We start from the raw sequence: 18283 nt of genomic DNA on the forward strand, positions 1-18283 counted from the left end.
TCCCACAGCCCTACCTGTCTGGCTCTGAGGGCCACTTTGCAGTGCTCGGTCTTGCTCAGCTGTGTGAGCTCACTGAGGATGGCGGTCAGCTCCTCCGACAGGGAAGGGTCTGGGCCACAGAGTTCATCCTTTGGGGGAGGAAACAGAATCGAAGCAGCTTTTGTCCGGCAGAAGGAAACATGCCATGCCGGCACCATCCTCAGCCAGGGTGTGGCTGCCCCGGCAAACCAGACAGCTGCTCGGCCTCTGAAGACACCTGGCACAGCCGGAGGCACATCCCCTCCCCTTTCCGCCATCACCCTATCCATTCATTCATCCACCCAAACACACCCTAACTCCCCCGGTAAGAAAAAAAATACATCTGAGTCTGTGCCTGCATCACTACCAAAGGCCAACAGTGATGCGGTGCTTCCTATGGCCAGGCAGGCAGTTAGGCCCTTGATATTCATCTCCCCAAATTCTCCCAACTCTCCAGGGAGTTTACAGATGAGGAAACTGAGGTCAGAGAAGCAATATGCCTCACCCCCATCATGCCAGGAGTGCCTGGCACACAGCAGGTGTTGGTTATGAGCCCCCACCCCCAGGGGCTGACAACGTTTATCGGGACACAGCCACACACATTCGCTTACAGGGTACAAAGGCAGCTTTGGGCGGTCCGGCCTGAGACCATATGACCTGCAAAATCTAAAATATTTCCTCTCTGGCCCTTCCCGGAAAACGCCCGCAGACCCAGCTGCCCTGCCCAAGTGGGGCGCCCTGCCCCGCTTACAATCAGCATGATCACCAGCTGGTTCTTCTTGGCCACCTGCGCGTGGGAGAAGATGCAGTGCAGCACCTGCGCCATGTCCGGCTTCAGCTGCTCCCGCAGGTTTATCACGCACTTGTCGTAGTGGGCTGCAGGGAGACAGAGGCCACGTGGTAAGGCCCGGTCCCGCCCGCCTGCCCCGGGGCGCGTCACCAGGGCCAGGGCAACTCTTGCCTTGTTGGAAGTGGTGCTCGACTTGTAAGTATCTCCTCAGGAGATCCAACACCACCGCCTTCATGTAGCCGCGGGTCCCGCTGCGGTACCTGGGGAGGAAGGGAAGGTGCCTGAGTGGTCCACGCCACCTCTTGGCGCCTGACTATCCCCAGGCAGGGCTCTTAGGATTTCAAAATAAGGCAAACGAGTCAAGTCTGTGGGGGATGCAGCCCTCTGACCCTTCGGCCTGGGAGGGATGCCAAGTTGGTTCATTTGCATGAGCTGCAGGGCAGAGAGCAGAACCTTGCCCAAGGTCACACATCACGCCCGAGGCCACGCCCGAGCCTTTGGATGGCGCCTGCCCCATCCCCAGAGAGAAGGAAACACACTTACAGAGTTGGGATGCTGAAAGGGGTCAGCCTTGCATGCATGGTTGAAAAGAAAAATTTTCAATTAACCATCCACTGTGTAAAGACAGTTTGGAAAAAAGCAAGACTTGAAAGGCATTTACCAAACGGTCTGTGTCAATTTTGCTTCCCTTTAAAACCCAATTTTAACCTGGATGCTCCCTAGAACATTTCTTCTCGGTTATCTTGAACACAGGGAATGGGGTTTCTCCGGAGGTGTGACTCTGAGTTTTAGAGACGCCAAAACCAACTTAACCCCAGCATCACCCAATAACAACGAAAGAGAAGGACCTATAACGCCCGTTTATTCAAATATGATTTTAAAAATACACGGCATGGCCCTGGCTGGGTGGCTCAGCTGGTTGAGCATCGTCCCGCACTATGAAAGGTCGCTGGTTCGATTCCCAGTCGCGGCTAATATCCAGGTTTCGGCTTTAATCCCCCAGTTGGGGCACATATGGGAGACAACCGATCGATGTTTCTATCTCACATCGATGTTTTTCTCTCCCCCACCTCCCTTCCTATCTCTCAAAAAAAAAATTAATGAAAACATATCCTTGGGTAAGGATAAAAATAATTTAAAAAATGAATCCATTTAGAATGACTTACTGTGCATGAGGTGTTTTTATTCCCATTTTATAAACTGGCAAACTGAGAAAGAACCTACAATGCCCATTTATTCAAATGTGATTTTAAAAATACATGGCATGACCCTGGCTAGGTGGCTCAGCTGGTTGAGCATCGTCCCGCACTATGAAAGGTCGCTGGTTCGATTCCCAGTCGCGGCTAATATCCAGGTTTCGGCTTTAATCCCCCAGTTGGGGCACATATGGGAGACAACCGATCGATGTTTCTATCTCACATCGATGTTTTTCTCTCCCCCACCTCCCTTCCTATCTCTCAAAAAAAAAATTAATGAAAACATATCCTTGGGTAAGGATAAAAATAATTTAAAAAATGAATCCATTTAGAATGACTTACTGTGCATGAGGTGTTTTTATTCCCATTTTATAAACTGGCAAACTGAGATGCACAGAGGTCAGGTGCCTTGCCTGGGGTTCTGCTGTTAGGAATGGCTATGCCAGGACTATACTCAAGGTTTCCCGACCCCATGTGCTATCCCCCTCAGAGAATCCCACAGCACTACCCTGGTGTGACACAGGGGATGATTCAGAGTGACAAGTGCACCCCACGCAGGACCCAGGACTCACCTCTGCACCAACTGCACGATGCTCTGCGTGTTCATGAAGAAGACTTCCCGGTCGGCCTTCCGCTGCAGGGTGGCCGCGTGGCAGTCCAGGATGTTGGCTATCTGGACGGGAAAGAGGACAGGTCTGGCCACTCACAACCACACAATCCGGTCGCCATACAGAAGTCACCCAAAGGACCCACCCCAGGCTCCCCTGGAAGATCCGTCTGAGGCTCGTTTGGAAAAAGAAAATTCCAGCCCCAAAGCCTCTGGCCACCCAGAAACAGCTCTGCCTGTCCTGCTCAGTATGTTGCTTGAGGAATTCAAGAGCCCAACATGGCCCATCGGTGTGGCTCAGTGGCGAGGAAATCACAGTTCGATTCCCCTTTGGGGTACACGCCCAGGTTGCAGCTCGATCCCCAGTGGGGGGCGTGCAGGAGGCAGCCGATCGATGATTCCCTCTCATCATTGATGTTTCTATCTCTCGCTCCCTCTCCATTTTTGACAAATATTACATATACTCATAGCTGCAAGATTATCACCTTACAAGGAGGAGAATCTAAGCTACAAACTAGCAAGAAAAACTCACAACTTCCTCTATCACTTCAGCTAGCATCTCTTTGGAAAATGCTCACTCTGTACCAACTGCCTACTCCTTTTCTGCATCCGAGTTTTCTGGGGTGAGGCCCAAGAACTGTTTATGTCCCTCTAAGCATCTGCTGCCGGGGGCGGGGGGGCGGGGGATGCTGGGATTCAACAGGGAAGGCTCAGCCCCCAATATCTCGGGCCATGAATGGGTTTCACGACGCCCGACTCAATCAGAGGGCAGAAGTCCAGCCCGAGTGGGAGCTGAGTTCCCGAGGAGCCACCCGGCCTGGAGCGGGCACCCCGGTGGGGCGGGGCAGGGCGGCACACACCTGCTGGCTGGGGAACTGGCAGAGCACGGAGGTGATGTTGCTGGCGTACTGGGCCATCACCCTGCGGACAGACTTCTCCACGGGGGCGGGGATGCGGCCTGACACGTTGGTCATGATGTCCTGCAGCTCCAGCAGCGGCAGCGACGGGTGTCGCAGGGTCATCATGAGCTTCTGCACCCACTCCTTTAGCTGCAGCGGGACCACAGCATCGGCCCGAGGTCCCGCAGGGGGTGGGCGCCACCACCCACCACGAGGCACCCAACACACTCAGCCCCTCCAGGCCCCACGCACTCGAGTGGTGAAGACCTGGACCCAGCAGACTCTGGGACAGTCCGGAGTGGAAGGGTCCCCTGACCACAAGGGGGTGCTCAGCTCTCCCACTAGGAAGGTCCCACGTCCCCTGCAGGCACCCACACAGCCAGCACGGTTTGAGGATAAAACACAAGGCCATGTGCCGGCTGGTGTGGCTCAGAGGTTGAGCGTCGACCTATGAACCAGGAGGTCACGGTTCGATTCCTGGTCATGGCACATTCCCAGGTTGTAGGCTCCATCCCCAGCGTGGAGCATGCAGGAGGCAGCCAATTGATGATGTTTCTGTCTCATTGATGTTTCTATCTCTCTATCCCTCTCTCTTCCTCTCTCTCTAAAAATCAATAAAAATACTTTTAAAAAATAAGAGAGTGACCCACATTGACTCCTTTCTTAACTGATTACCTGGACATTCTCGGTGTGGAGCTGAACTAAACCCTGAAACACCAACTGTCACTTTTACGACAGTTTGTACAATCAGACAGAAGTACCCTGACGTGTACAATCAAACCGAGGGCTGAACGTGCATCAGTAGAGTCCTCTGACCTCAGGGAGCCAACCCTTCTAGCTCATCACACGGACCTACACGTGGCTCTACCACACATCCTGCGACCTCCAGCACGTGCCTCTCCCTCTCTGAGCCCCCCTCTAAGTGCCCCCTCTTATGACCACCCTGCACACGAGACCTGCCTTTATGCTAAAGATGGGCTCCGGCAGACAGTAGCCGCTCATGACGTTGGTGAGGTTCTCCAGGACGGTGTGGAAGACCTGGTTCAGCTTCTCCCCCATGATGGGCAGGGTCTGCAGGGTGGGGAGCTCCCCTGTGAACGGCTTGGCCTGATGAGACACAACGAGAACCCGAGGTCAAGGACACCGTGGCCCCCCGACTGAGAGAAGCCGGGGGCCGAGGCAGACCCGCCAATGCGCAAGCCACACGGACAGTGTTCTCAGGATGGAGCCCAGAACAACATACTGGAAAGTGAAACTGGCAAGATGGTCTTAATGTGCCCGTTTGTCTACGGATTCATTCTAGAAGGACCCACAGAACGCCTACTATGTGTGAGGCCCTGGACCAGGAGGTTTGGGACATCCGTTCTGCTGGTCCGGAACCCTCAGCTTCTGCCCCCTGCCCCGCAACACCTCCTCTCGTCCTTCTCCACAGTCTGATGCTGGCTTCTCCATCGGACCTCCCACAGCCAGGGCCAAGGGCAGTCTCCCTGCCTGGAGCTGCTGAGCCGAATCACAAGGGCTCATCTCATGGGCGAGTGTGAGTCTGCAGGGACTGGTGGCCAGGCCCTGCTCGTGCTCCTGGCCCAGGAAATGTTTGCTGACAGGAGTCACACTGCAGGCACACAGACCTTCCTTCCCACTGATCTAAAAAGGCTCAGACTATTTCTAGCTTTGGGAAGCCTCAAGAAAAAATAACAAAAAGAATGGGAAGGAAAACAAAACTAATGGAATAGTCTGGGGAACAGAAACTATCTGATTTTTAAAAATATACTCTTCTGGCCCTGGCCAGTGTTGCCAAATGGTTAGAGTGTCGCCCTGCACACTGAAGGGTCATGGGTTCAATTCCCTGGTCAAGGGCATGTACGTGGGTTGCAGGTTCGATCCCCAGCCCCAGTCAGGGTGCAGTGGGGAGGCAACCAATGGATGTGTCAATGGAGGCAACCATTGATGTTTTTCTCTCTCTCCCCCTCCCTCCCTCTTCCATTCCACTCTCCCTAAAAAAAAAAAAAAAAAAAAATCAATGAAAAAAATAACCTCGGGTGAGGATTAACAACAACAAAACATTTCTAGCTGTTTTTCTGGGCATATGTACTAATAACCATAGAGGAAAGAGCAATACTCGGATGAATGATGAACACGGCTTACTTAGAAGGGTGTAAACAGTCAGCAAGATGTGTTTTTTCCGGGTACCCACTGTGCCCGGAGCACATCTGACAGCTCATGAGAGGGAGGAGGGAGAGCCCTGAAAGCATCTGGGGGAGGTCCTCCCAGATGAGGGTGCAGGTCCCAGGCTGGGGGTCTGGTCTAGTTAAGCAGGGGGAACACGAGAGAGAATAAAGCCGAAGAAGTTGGGAGCAGCTGATGTGGGGTCTGGTAGGTCCAGAGAAGAACTGGGGTTTTCTTCTGAGTGAGACCGAGGCTGCCAAGAGGGGTTTGAGCAAAGGAGGGCACGTGTGCTCCTATCACGCTGGCTCCGGGGGGACACGGGAGGCAGGAGACGAGCTGGGAGCCTTGAGTCTGCTCGGCTCACTGACCAGGCAGGTGGAGGCCGTGAGCGCACCTGAGCCCACGTGAGCCTGCTGGGTGGCTGTGCCGGGCGCTACGTACCGGGTGCACTTTGGAAGGGTCATCGAGCTCCAGCCTGGCCACCACGCAGCCCGCTTCCAGCACGGCCCCCGGACGCTTGATGTACTTCACCCGGCCACTTTCCTGCACGGTCAGGGTCATGATCATCTTCATCACCTGTTGTGCGGAAAGAAGACCCGAGATGGAGCCCACCAGGGCTGGCCCGTGTGTGTGACACCCAGAGTCCTTTAGAACTAGTAACTCTGGAGGAGGGCCCGCGGCATTTAAACAGAATGACGCCCTGGCAGGGTTCAAGCTGGAAGGACAGAGGGAAGCAGCGGTCACCGGAAGCCAGCCACGGTGCTCTTCATCTCCATCTGCAAAGCCGGCCGGGGAGGTATGTTTATGTGCCCATTTTACAGACGTGAAAACTGATCTTTACTTTGGAAGCACAGACTCTCTCTTAGAACTATCATTAAATCGTAGTATGTAGGGTGACTAACATACACGTTCCTGCTCCTTTTCTCAAGGCAGCGAGAAACCCTCTGGGGAACACTGGGAAATGAATGTGCTCCCACTACACACAGTGCAGGCACCCAAGTCCGCCAGGCCTGGGCTGCAGCCCCAGCACCCACGCATCCTGCGACCTCCAGCATGTGCCTCTCCCTCTCTGAGCCTCCCCTCTGAGCCTCCCCTCTTGTGAAATGAGGACTCTGATAAGGATCAGAGAGATGAAGAGCCTGGTCACGGTCCCTGTATTGTCATTGCCATTGTCAAGATATTATTTTCCTTGGCAGTGGAAATGGAGACTGAGTTTGAATCCTGGCTATGCGTGACCTCAAGCGAGTTTCTTAGCTGCGTGGGCGCCGTTTCTTCATGTGTAAAATGGGGGTCAAAGTAGTGCCCGTCTCCTACGATGGCTGGGAAGATTAAAGGGGTAATTAAAGAGGTAAGATGCTCAGAATGGTGCCTGTCCCGTGGTAAGTGCTCTGCTGGTGTTGGCTGAAGACTTTGTAAAGGCCACCATCGCCATCATGAATCAGTTCTCACTCATTTCCAGGGAGGTGGCATTTCTGCTTTAAATACTGCAGGGAATCGGGGCTGAACCCTGCACACTGGCTCTTAGGAATTCGCAGCTGGTGGCCCAGGTTAAGAGGTGAGGCCCATTTGCAGAAGCAATGGCCCTCCCTCGGGGAGCGGGGACGGGGCAGAGGGGAGGCCTCGCTGACCCCCGGGACCTGCCCTGCACTCACCTCCATCTCGGCGTAGCTGTCCCCAGCCTCCACATGACCCCCATCCTCCACCGTGTACTGCGTCAGCTTCCCAGCCGAGGGCGACCTCAGGACCGTGGGGTCGTTCTCCTTCTCGAACACGCACGTCTTGTTGCCGATGGTGATCCGGTAACTGGGGAAGGGGGGAGCATCGCCCCAGCGCCCATGTCAGGCCCGCTGCAGCCTCTCTCTCCCTGAGGCAGCCCTGAGGGTCCCTCACCCTGTGTGCAGTTCGGGGGGCTCCCCTTTCCCAAATGGTGGCATTTTGACGGTCACCACAAATAGATTAGGAGCCAGTTGGGGAGCAAAGGGTGGAACCCTTTTCTGGCTGAGAGCCCGCCCCGCCCTTTCGGGGCCCCGCCCACACACCTGTCCACCTCCTCCTTCATGTAGGTCGTGTAGCTGTTCCCGTCGTAGGACAGCAGGAGCCCGCCGTCGTTCAGCCGGTGGGCGTCGATCTCGATGTGACCACCGTTCATGATGAGGACGAACATGGTCAGCGACTGCCGGGCCACCTGCAGGACAGGTGCAACGTCCCTACCTGCATCAGGATGCCTGCTTGTCCCTGTGCCCCCAGAACAGCAGCTGCCCCGCCCCCGACCAGGAGCTAGAGCTGTGTCCACTGTGGGAGAGCCAGGTGGACGCCTCGCCTGTCTAGTCCCAGGCCCCGATCGCCGGAGGGAGAAGCTGACGGGCACGGAGCCTGGAGAAAGTGCACCACACCTGCCTGTGGGTGGGCTGATGGTCGCTGGCCGAGGGCATGGTCCCACTGGCCATCTCTCACCAACTGTGTACCCTCCTTCACTTCCTGCCTCCAAGCATCAGGCCCCCACAGGGCCGCCTGGGCAGCAGGGAGACAGGGCCCAGGGCTCTGCCTCCCACGCGTGGCTCTGCCCAGGGATTTTGGACTCTAGAGTGTTGGAGACATTCGAGAAACACGGACCGTTACCTTGAGAATGTACTTAATGCCCCCGTAAATTAATTCCACGTCCACAGTGTTCAGCAGAAAATCCGCAGGGAGGACCTGGCCCCTGAAAGAGAAGACAGATCGGCGGTCAGCCTTGGTTTCGACCAAGAACACTGCGGCCAGGTCCCAGGACTGCAGCCCAATGCACCTGGCTGTCCCGGAAAAAGCTACGTCTCAGTTAAAGGCAAGAAAACAAGAACCGTCCCTGGTCAGCACGAATAAGCACGTGGCTGTCTGTCCGCACTTGACCTCGGCCTTGAGGATGCCGACCCTCCCTCTTCCAGGGCAGCCCGCGTTTCTCTGAGGACTTTCAGAGGCGAGCATGCGGGAGGGGTTCACACATCTCCTGTGACTGCTCTGCACCCAAAGAACGCATGTTCTGCCTCACTCGCCACTAATGCAAACCCCAAAAGGGGACAGTGACCCACGCGCCCCACCTCTCCAGCGAGTGCAGGAAATCCGTCATGCAGGTTCTGAACATCGCATCGGCCACGTTCAAGGCGCCACACACCACCCCGAGCATGATATCCGGCTTCTCGGCCTGGAAAAGACCCCACAGTTCAGTATCCATGGTAACCAAGCCCCCAGGGAGCTGGGGGAGGGTTCTCTGTGACCGAAGGGGAGGCGTGTGCAGCTCCTCACCTGCACTTTCTCGGCGATGAGGTGGTCCAGCCACCCGGTGTCGATGTCGTTGTTCTGGAAGCTCTCGGTCTCCAGGAGGTTGATGAGGTACTCCACGGTGGTCCTGAAGTCGCCCCGGATGGACAGTTCCTTCAAAGCCACCACCATGTTCCTTGAGGGGAAAGGCACACGGATTGGTTTCCCAATTAGCCTACGGGGTTCCCCCATGGTTCCCAAAGAGCCAGAACAACAGGGAAGTCAAGAGGGTCCCGAGTCGGATACCCTGGGTCAATCTCGGCTCCAGCACTGACTGCTCAAGTGATCCTGGGCTCAGTTTCCTCATCTGGAAAATGGGGAAATAACCCTGACTTCACACAGGTGCTTGCGGGTTAAAGTGAGACCATCCACGTGAAGCACCCAGTCGCTGACCAGTAGCTGTCCACTGCTATGAACATGATTCATTACCGTGATTCTAATTCTAATGAACCACAGCCAGTCACTCTGCCTCACTCCCACTGGACCCATTCAAATCCCGGGTCCCAGAGAATGAGACAAGCCACAGACCATAGCATCTGAAGTGGGCTGGGACGGTGGCTCCTCCCCTCCCCTATTAATCCTTATGTGCTGAATCCTCTCACCTTCAAGGGTCTCCATTTTTTTGCTGAGCATGATGAAAACTAACTATTCTGCTTGGCCTGTGTGGCTCGGCGGTTGAATGTTGACCTATGAACCAGAGGGTCACCATTTGATTCCCGGTCAGGGCACATGCCCGGGTGTGGACTTGATCCCCAGTAGGAGGTGTGTAGGAGGCAGCTGATCAATGATTCTCTCTCATCATTGATGTTTCTATCTCTCTCCCTCTCCCATCCTCTCTGAAATCAATAAAAATATTTTTTTAAAAAAACGAATTATTCAAAGCTGGCAAAGAAAGCCCGCCGCCTCATCAAAACCACCAGACTCAATTTAATTCAAGGCTACGTGCCAGGGCCAGGTGGATTTTAATGTTTTTTTTAAAGAAAACGTCCACAACGGCTTTTGGATTTTTCACTCTGACGGACACTCACCCACAGACACAAGAATACTGAATTACAATGTGAACTGGTTTTGACCTTTTTGCCCCCAGGTCAAGGCAGAAAAAAAGATAAGATGTGTCTCAGAATTTGGGGGCCTCTTTGTGAGTGCGAGTTTCTCCGGGACCTACTTGTGGGATTGAAATTTAAAGGCGTCTTCCATCCCCCTCGGTCCCCTGAGACACACACACCTTTTTTAAAAGAGCCTAAGTACTCAGCACCTTTTAAACTTTTGGAATCACCTGGAACATTCTTTGGATTTCCTTCAAGTTCAACCTGCAATTAGCTCAAGAGCCATGACCTTGGAGAGGTCATCTTACTTGAAGGATCTCAAATCCAGGCAAGAGGGCGGACTTTGTCCTTGGACTTTGGCACAGGGCACTAATAGGGGTCCCTTGATCTCCTAACTCGCTACTGCACCTGAAGCCACAGGCTAACTCTGAGTTTCTTACAGGAAGAAAGGGATGGAAGGAGGAGAGAAGGAAAGGAGGAAGGGAGGGAGGGAGGGAGGGAGATACTGACGAGATGGCCTCTTCCCGGTTCTCTCCCCAGGAGAAGCAGTGCCCGAACTGGGAGTCGGCAAACTCGTGCAAGCCCCCGGTGGCCGCCACGCTGAAATAGCCCCACACGTTCCTGCTGCTGCGGAAATTCAGCTCCTGGACTGTCCCGGAGCTCGGCTTGAACCCCTGCAGCCCAGACGAAAGAGAAAAAGCAACACGGAAGAAATCACTACTCAGACCTATTTTCATCAGAATTAAATCCTAGGAAAACCTAAGAAGCCCTGCCACAACCCAAAACTTAGCACAATCCAGGACACGGTGATACCTCTCCTCAGGGCTGTGGGTCTGCATATCGACCTGGGGGTGCACCATGTGAGCACGTCGATGCATGTAATGTTTACTTTACATACACAGTTTAAAAAATAACAACAGCCCGGCCAGTGTGGCTCAGTGATTGAGTGTCGACCTATGAACCAGGAGGTCACGGTTCGATTCCCAATCAGGGCACATGCTGGAGTTGCGGGCTCCATCCCCAGTGCAGGGCGTGCAGGCGGCAGCCGATCAATGATTCTCTGTCATCACTGATGTTTCCATCTCTCTCTCCTCCTCCCTACCTCTCTGAAATCAATAAAGATATTTTAAAATGTACTTAAAAAATAAAAACAACCGCTACCAGACATAATGTGGGAAAACAGTGACCATGGATGGAGCCGAGCGAAGGTACATTCTGATTTTAAACTCTCGGCATTGTTGACAGTAAAGGCTTAAGTGAAAGAGGACTGGGTTTCCAATTCTGGGTCACGACAATTCCAGCAGATAAGGAAACCCAGCGTTAGCCTTGCTGATGCTGGCACGCAAATTCCCTTGGGGGATGGCCTGGCCCCTGAGTGTAATTTGGGGAGGGGGGGAGATCTGGACCCTCTCTCTGGGATTAAGGCTCTTGAAGTGAGTGATGGAGACACTCATTTTGGCAGAAGTGCCTGGAGGCGAGACAGAGTTCCAGGTGCCCGGGCAAGTTACCCTGACCTCTTGATCTGTAATTTGGGGTAGCAACACCCAGCGGCGGAACATGAGCCGTGATACCCATGAAGGGGATCTACCTGGCACACACTCCGTGTCACTGACCGTGACTGTCCCCTCCTGCACCTCAGTTTCCTCATCTGTGAAACGGAAGCCTGGGGTCTCGTCTGAGGCTGATGCTGGGGGTCCCCCCCACCCTGGGAGAGCGGAGATGGCGGAGGCGTGGGGCCCCCACAACTTGCCTCATCAGGGTTTTCGCTGGTGATTCTGGCTGCAATGACGTGGCCGCGGGCGAGGGGCGGGTTGGGAGGGGTTTCGAAGGCAATGGGTGTCACCCCCCACGGGGACTCTCCGTACAGAAGGCGGATGTCTTTCAGCCGGTGCAGCGGCACGCCCATGGCGATCTGAAATCAGGAAAGCCATCACGGCTGTCAGGCCCACGAGACCCCCGCCCTCAACACCACGCAGGAAGCTGGGGGCCATGGAGGAAGAGGTGCAGCGAACGATGTCAGATGCACTGAGCACCTGATAGGCACACAACTTGCCAGACGGTGGCGGGAGAAGCGAAAGAAGGAGACGTTAATTTTTAAAAACTGCGTTCAATGAATGCGGGCCTTCCTGCCTCTGGCCACAAGTTCTCAATGGGGGTGATACTGCCCCCACGGGGACAAATATCTGCTCTTGGAGGTGGAAAAAGTCTTCCCCTTTGTATGTATAAAGCCCAGATGCACCTGTAGTTCTATGACATTAAGATTCCACGGGGAGGAAGTTAGGGGGGGATTATGTCTAAAAAGGCCCCTTAGGGGGGACAATAATGCAAAAAAAGGTTAAGAAACACTTCTCTGGATCTTTGAATGGGCATCATGGGTCCATGAAGGCCCTGAATTTGCATAAAATGTATTTTTCCAGGAGAAGTCCATGACTTTTGCCTTATCAAAGCACCATATGGCAGACAGAGGCGACCAACCACAATCCATAATCTGCTCTATGCCACCAATCTTCTCTAAGCCAATCTTCTCTATGGCTCTCAGTGCCACCAACACAGTTGCTCCCCAGGGACAGTCAGTCCAGAGGGGCCGGCAGGTCTGATCTGAGTGGAAGGGGGACCCCGTCCTGGGCGGGAGAGGACCCCGGCCCGGAGCCCGTTTCCTCACCTGCAGCTGGGCGGCCGGCAGGTTGACGTCAGCGATCATTTCTGTGCACGGATGTTCCACCTGCAGCCGGGGGTTCAGCTCCAGGAAGTGGAAGCTGCCGTCCTGGCTGTACAGGTATTCGACCGTCCCCGCGCTCACGTAGCCCACAGTCTTGGCCAGGCGGACGGCACACTGCAGAGCAACAGAGACTGGCTTCTTAGTTCCCCACCCAGTGCAGACGGAGGGCCTGCTATATGTCAATTCCTGGGGGACCACACAGCTCATACTCCGATTGACTCATGCCAGGCTGAAATCACATCCACAGGGGCCCCCGGTTTCTTCCTGGGCACTAGCCCACGTTAGCACCTCGGACCACAGGGAACTCTCACTGGCTCTGAGCTGGGATGGCTCCCCCCACGCTGCCCCCACGCCCAGCTCCGCACACCCACCTGCTCCATGAACTCGAACACGACTGGGGTAGCGATGGTGGCAGGCGCCTCCTCGATGATCTTTTGATGGCGCCGCTGGATGGAGCAGTCTCGCCCGAACAGGGACACGGCGTTGCCATACTGGTCGGCGAGGATCTGCACCTCCAGGTGCCGGGCGTGCTGGGCCAGCTTCATGAGGAAGACAGGGGAGCCCGGGATCTCGCTCTGCACCTGTGGGGAAGGCAGAGCCGCTGGGACAGGAAGTTCCCCGCAGAGAGCAAGAGACGGTGCCGTCCACGGTCCCCTAGTCTCGTGTAACGTGCTCAAGACATGACATTCTTGGTGCTTTAAATTCAACGGTGTGAAAATACATAACGTAGACAGTGAAACTTCCCCACAACCCCATCCCCCAAAGATAATGTGCCGTTAAGAGTTGGGTAGAAACTGGTTAAGAGTTTAAGGTACTGTCGAGAGTTAACGTGGTTGAGAATTAGTGCTGCCATGGTGTCCGCTAGGCACTACACTTACCAGGATGATCACTTCATAAATCATATAAATGTCTAATGACTATGTAGTAACCTGAAACTAACATAATATTGTACATCAACTATAATTGAAAATATTTTAATTATTTTAAAAATGCCCTGGAAAGGGTGGCTCAGTTGGTTGGGCGTCATCCCATGCATGGAAGGGTTGCTGGTTCGATTCCCAGAGGGGGCATATGGTCTGGGGGAGGAGTGTGTGTGCATCAATGTTTCATTCTCACATCGATGTTTCTCTCTCCCTCCCTCCCTCCCTCTAAATAAATATAAATTAATTGATATAAATAAATTTTTTAAAGCTACTGGCCGGGTGGCTCCGTTGATTGAAGCATCGTCCTGTACACCAAAAGGTTTTGGGTTCAATCCCAGCTCAGGGTGCGTTTGGGAGGCAACCAATTGGATGTTTCTCTCTCACATCAATGTTTCTCCCTCTCTCTCCCTCTCCCTTCCTCTCTCTTTAAAATCAATTAAAAGAACAAAGAGTCAATAAGAAACATATCCTCAGGTCAGAATTTGTTTAAAAAAAAAAGATTGCCCGCATAATTTTTAAACATTGTCAAAAATAAGCACAATGTTTTAATAGTGGAAAACCAGCTATAATTAAGTAAATATACAATCACAGCTGACCCCTGAACAAATCAGGGGTGATGAGCATCAATCCCCATGCAGTCGAAAATCTGCTTAAAACTTTTGATTCCCCCCAAATTTAACTACTAGTAGCATACTATTGACTTTACTGCTAACATAAGTAGTCAATTAAACATGTATGTGTATATATCATGGTAGTACATGATAAAATAGACTAGTAGCTATATATTTTATGCATTCGTGACATACTTTCACTTCATTTTTCAATATTTCTAGGTTATGCAGTTTGTCTATGAGATCTTTCAAGTTGTTGAAAATCTCCAAAAATTTTTTTAATGTAGTTACTGAAAAAAAATCCATGTGTAATTCGACCCACCCAGTTGACACCCATGTTGCTCAGGTTCAACCATATAGTTCCTGCAATAAAAAGGGACCATCTAGAACCAAGACTGCTACAATTTACACAACATTCCCTCTCTTGATAGACAAATATAGTCAGAAACAGATATTCTGACCCTGTATCCCTGAAGCCATTTACAGACACACCGATTCATGGACTTCAACATCCAAGGGAGTGGTACAGCGATGCACACACACCATGCACCTCTGAGTGAAGTGCACACATCTGCTTTGAAAGATGACACAGCACAGCCATATTCCCCTGCTGCCAATGCCCTCACAGCTGTGACAAAATAAGGAAGATTCTTGTCCGGCCGGCGTGGCTCAGGGGTTGAGCATCAACCTATGAACCAGGAGGTCTCCGTTCGATTCCAGTCAGGGCACATGCCCGTGTTGTGGGCTCGATGCCCAGTGGGGCCTATAGGAGGCAGCCGATCCATGATTCTCTCTCATCACTGATGTTTCTCTCTCTCTCTCCCTCTCCTTTCCTCTCTGAAATCAATAAAAATAGACTTAAGCTGTTTAAAAAGAAAAAGAAAGGATCTGCTGACCAACACGTGGAGAGAGACAATTCCCAAAGACGAGAAACCACGCAAGCGCGGCTCACCTGTCGGAACAGGATGGGGAAGTCCTCGGCACTCTCCGCCTTCCGGATGCCTTTCCCGCCGCCGCCCTCGGAAGCTTTGATCATCAACGGGAAACCAATTCTTTCCGCTGCCTGGGAGGCAGAGGACAAACAGACCCCTTTCGAAGTTAGACGTGGCCGCCGCCGGCAGGGCAGACAGACGTCCTGGCACCCGGTCCCCCCGGCCCTGCGCTTACCTCCAAGCCCTCGTCTATGTCCTTCACACAGCCGCGGTTGTACACGTCTTCCGGGACGTTGATGGTCTTCCCCTCCTGCAGGTCATCCTCTGCCCACGCCACCGTCAGGCCTGGAGAGTCGCAAAGGAAGCTGAATCGTCCACGGACGGCAGGGGCCACACACAACACAGACACCGCGAGGCCCTGACTCGCAGAGCTGCTCTAGACCTGGCCTCCGGGCCAGCGGAATACGGACACAGTCCTTCGGCTTAATTAATGAATGGCTTTAGTTTTCTTTAGGACCGACTCAACCCTGAGTGGGAAATCAAGCTTCAGAAGTTCAGACTGAGCCCTGGCCGGTTTGGCTCAGTGGGCAGGGCATCGGCCTGAGGACTGAAGGGTCCCATGTTCGGTTTTGGTCAAGGCCATATACCAGGGTTGCAAGTTGGATCTCTGGCCCTGGTCGGGGCACGTGTGGGAGGCAACCATTCTATGTGTCTCTCTCACATCGATGTTTCTCTCTCTGTCTCTCCCCCTCCCTTCCACTCTCTCTAAAAATCAATTGAAAAATATCCTCGGGTGAGGATTAAAAAACAACAAAAACCAGAAATTCAGACTGAGTCTACCAAGAACACTGTATTAACCTGAATCTTAAAAAAAAAAAAATCCCAGTTCTACCCTATGGAATCATTAATATGTGAATCATTATTTTCCAATACCCTGTGAAGATTTTAAAAAAATAAACAAACAGTAAGAAAAAAACACCTCCCGTCCCAAATTTAAAATTCAATCTTTAGAAGAAAAAATCAAATTGAATAGGAGACTCCTGAGACTTTTTCCTGTTTATTTTTATATAAAAAGATATCTTAGAAACCCCACTATAAGAACTTTATCCTAAGGAAATGATTAAAATGTACAGAGAGATTTAAACATGAGATGATCAAGCCTCCTTTGCCTTTAGTAGTTTTAAGTTAGAACAAAGTAAGCTAGAAACAAGCTAAATGTATAACTAGAGAGGACTGTTAAGTAAATGATGGTGCATCCAAATGATATAATCGTAGGCAGGCATTTTAAATGTTGCAAAGTATATTTATTGACATAGAAAGACTAGTGAGAAAAAAATAAGTCCCAAACTAGCAAACATAAGATCGCTGGGTTTTTTAAAGGCTGTGCTTAGCAAGAAGGCTGGGAAGGTAGACAGATACCTAAAATGCAGCCAATGTTCCCCACTGAGTCACAGGATTATAAATGATTTCCATTTCTTTTTTGTATGCCTCATATTTATTTTCTAAGTTGTCTACAATGCAACTGTGCCACGTGCTCAATAACTTTAAACATTTAAATGAGAGAGTTAAAAAGCACGCTTTGTCACCCGCTCTGCTCACATTAGCCGCACTGGGCCGAGGAGTCCCCGAGTGAGAAGCTTGGGGTCCCTTACCGCTTCCGCTCCAGGGCAGCGTTGGAATCTGCAGCGTCTGGGCCACGATGGTGGAGGCGATCTTATCTCCCAGGGCCCACATGGCCTCACTGGGAGGGCCTGAGGGATGGGGGAGACGGGGGGAGGCAGAATCGAGTCAGCCACAAGTCCCTCACAGCCGAGTGCTGTGTTCAGTGGAAGAACAACATTCAGGTCCAAGCGCTCAAGGAGTTTAAGGTCAAGTCAAGGGAGCAAACAGCCTGTTAGTCTGCTACGTCATCAGTCAACTTTCAGCGCCTGGTCTGAGTTGTAACCTAAGCTACGGGACACATACAAAATTCACTTTGGGGCGGGGGAGGCAAAAAAAGCGAGACAAAGAGGGCCAGCTAGCACCCAAAAAACTAGACCATGGGTGAGCGGGCTTTTCCCATCATGAGCCAGATGGGGAATATACTCAGCTTTGTGGGGCTGCTGGTCTCTGCCACAAATATGCAACTTTGCCAGTGTGGGTGAGAGCAGCCACGGCAATCCAGAAGTGAATGAGGGCCATGTTTCAATAAAACTATTTACAAAAGACAGGCAGTGGGCGGGATTCGGCCAGTGAGCTGTATAGCCAGCTTGGGGGCTGGACCACCAACCTCCAGAGAAGCTAAAACTGAAGGAGAAGGAGAATCCTGTGTGACAGCCAATCAAAGACCAAGGACAGAAAAAACATCAGTGGGCCCGGGTCACCAGGCTGAGTTTTGAAACAGCAGGTGCTGATCTGCACTGCGCTGCTTCACACAGAAGTCTGTGTGGTGGCCCCAGAGGTAAGTGAAAGCAAAACGACTCCCCTAAACCATGCGAGGATGTCAGCATAATTCCACAGAGTTTACAAATATAGCCACAGATAATAAGCATCGTTTTACCTAATAAAAAGTAGAGATGAGGGGCTCTGGTCCCAAGGGATTAAGGCATTCCAGAGGCTGAGAACAGCCCCCAAAATGGCCTTATAAAAAATGTGACCTCCAAACCCTAGTGATAAATCTGAACACGGCTGGTATCTCAGTACCAACAGGAACACGAGCAGAGGTCAGCTTGCCCCAGCATCGTTCCACTGTGGAAACCATGGTAACGGCTCCATTTCCCTGGGCGCCAACCTACCCAGGTGCCCTCCCACTCCTGGATCGACTTGCTCCTAGCCATGAATATGTGAGGTGGAAACACCGAACTGACCGCCCACCTCACAGGGCTGCACGTGAAGAGAATCAGACCCGGAGATGAGTCCCGTCAACATCCCGCTCCCCACGTATCAGAGGGAGACACACTCTACCTAAGAAAGCAATGTGGTCCTTGCACAGGAGCTCCGGAAGTTTGGGGTTTTCGGAAGCATGGCCCCAGCCAGCCCACACTGCCTGCAAACGCAGAGAGGCAAGAACGGAGATCATCCTTCACAACCAGGCCTCCCCGTC

The 18283-nt window shown here is 52.5% G+C and overlaps 1 protein-coding gene across 1 annotated transcript in view; it reads right to left on the reverse strand.

Annotated features, from left to right (window-relative positions):
• ACACB (acetyl-CoA carboxylase beta) overlaps positions 1–18283 on the reverse strand; it is a 118191-nt gene that overhangs the window by 48422 nt on the left and 51486 nt on the right. The window contains 20 exon segments of the mRNA XM_006762111.2: positions 15–128; positions 770–894; positions 980–1068; positions 2577–2677; positions 3472–3660; positions 4471–4617; positions 6118–6252; positions 7329–7479; positions 7716–7861; positions 8296–8377; positions 8751–8854; positions 8956–9106; positions 10527–10690; positions 11767–11928; positions 12679–12849; positions 13107–13316; positions 15222–15332; positions 15437–15546; positions 16854–16952; positions 18145–18226. Coding sequence (XP_006762174.1) covers positions 15–128; positions 770–894; positions 980–1068; positions 2577–2677; positions 3472–3660; positions 4471–4617; positions 6118–6252; positions 7329–7479; positions 7716–7861; positions 8296–8377; positions 8751–8854; positions 8956–9106; positions 10527–10690; positions 11767–11928; positions 12679–12849; positions 13107–13316; positions 15222–15332; positions 15437–15546; positions 16854–16952; positions 18145–18226 — 2643 coding nt within the window.

The sequence above is a fragment of the Myotis davidii genome, unplaced genomic scaffold (genome assembly GCF_000327345.1).
Source record: "Myotis davidii unplaced genomic scaffold, ASM32734v1 scaffold478, whole genome shotgun sequence".
NCBI classification, from domain to species: Eukaryota; Metazoa; Chordata; class Mammalia; order Chiroptera; family Vespertilionidae; genus Myotis; species Myotis davidii.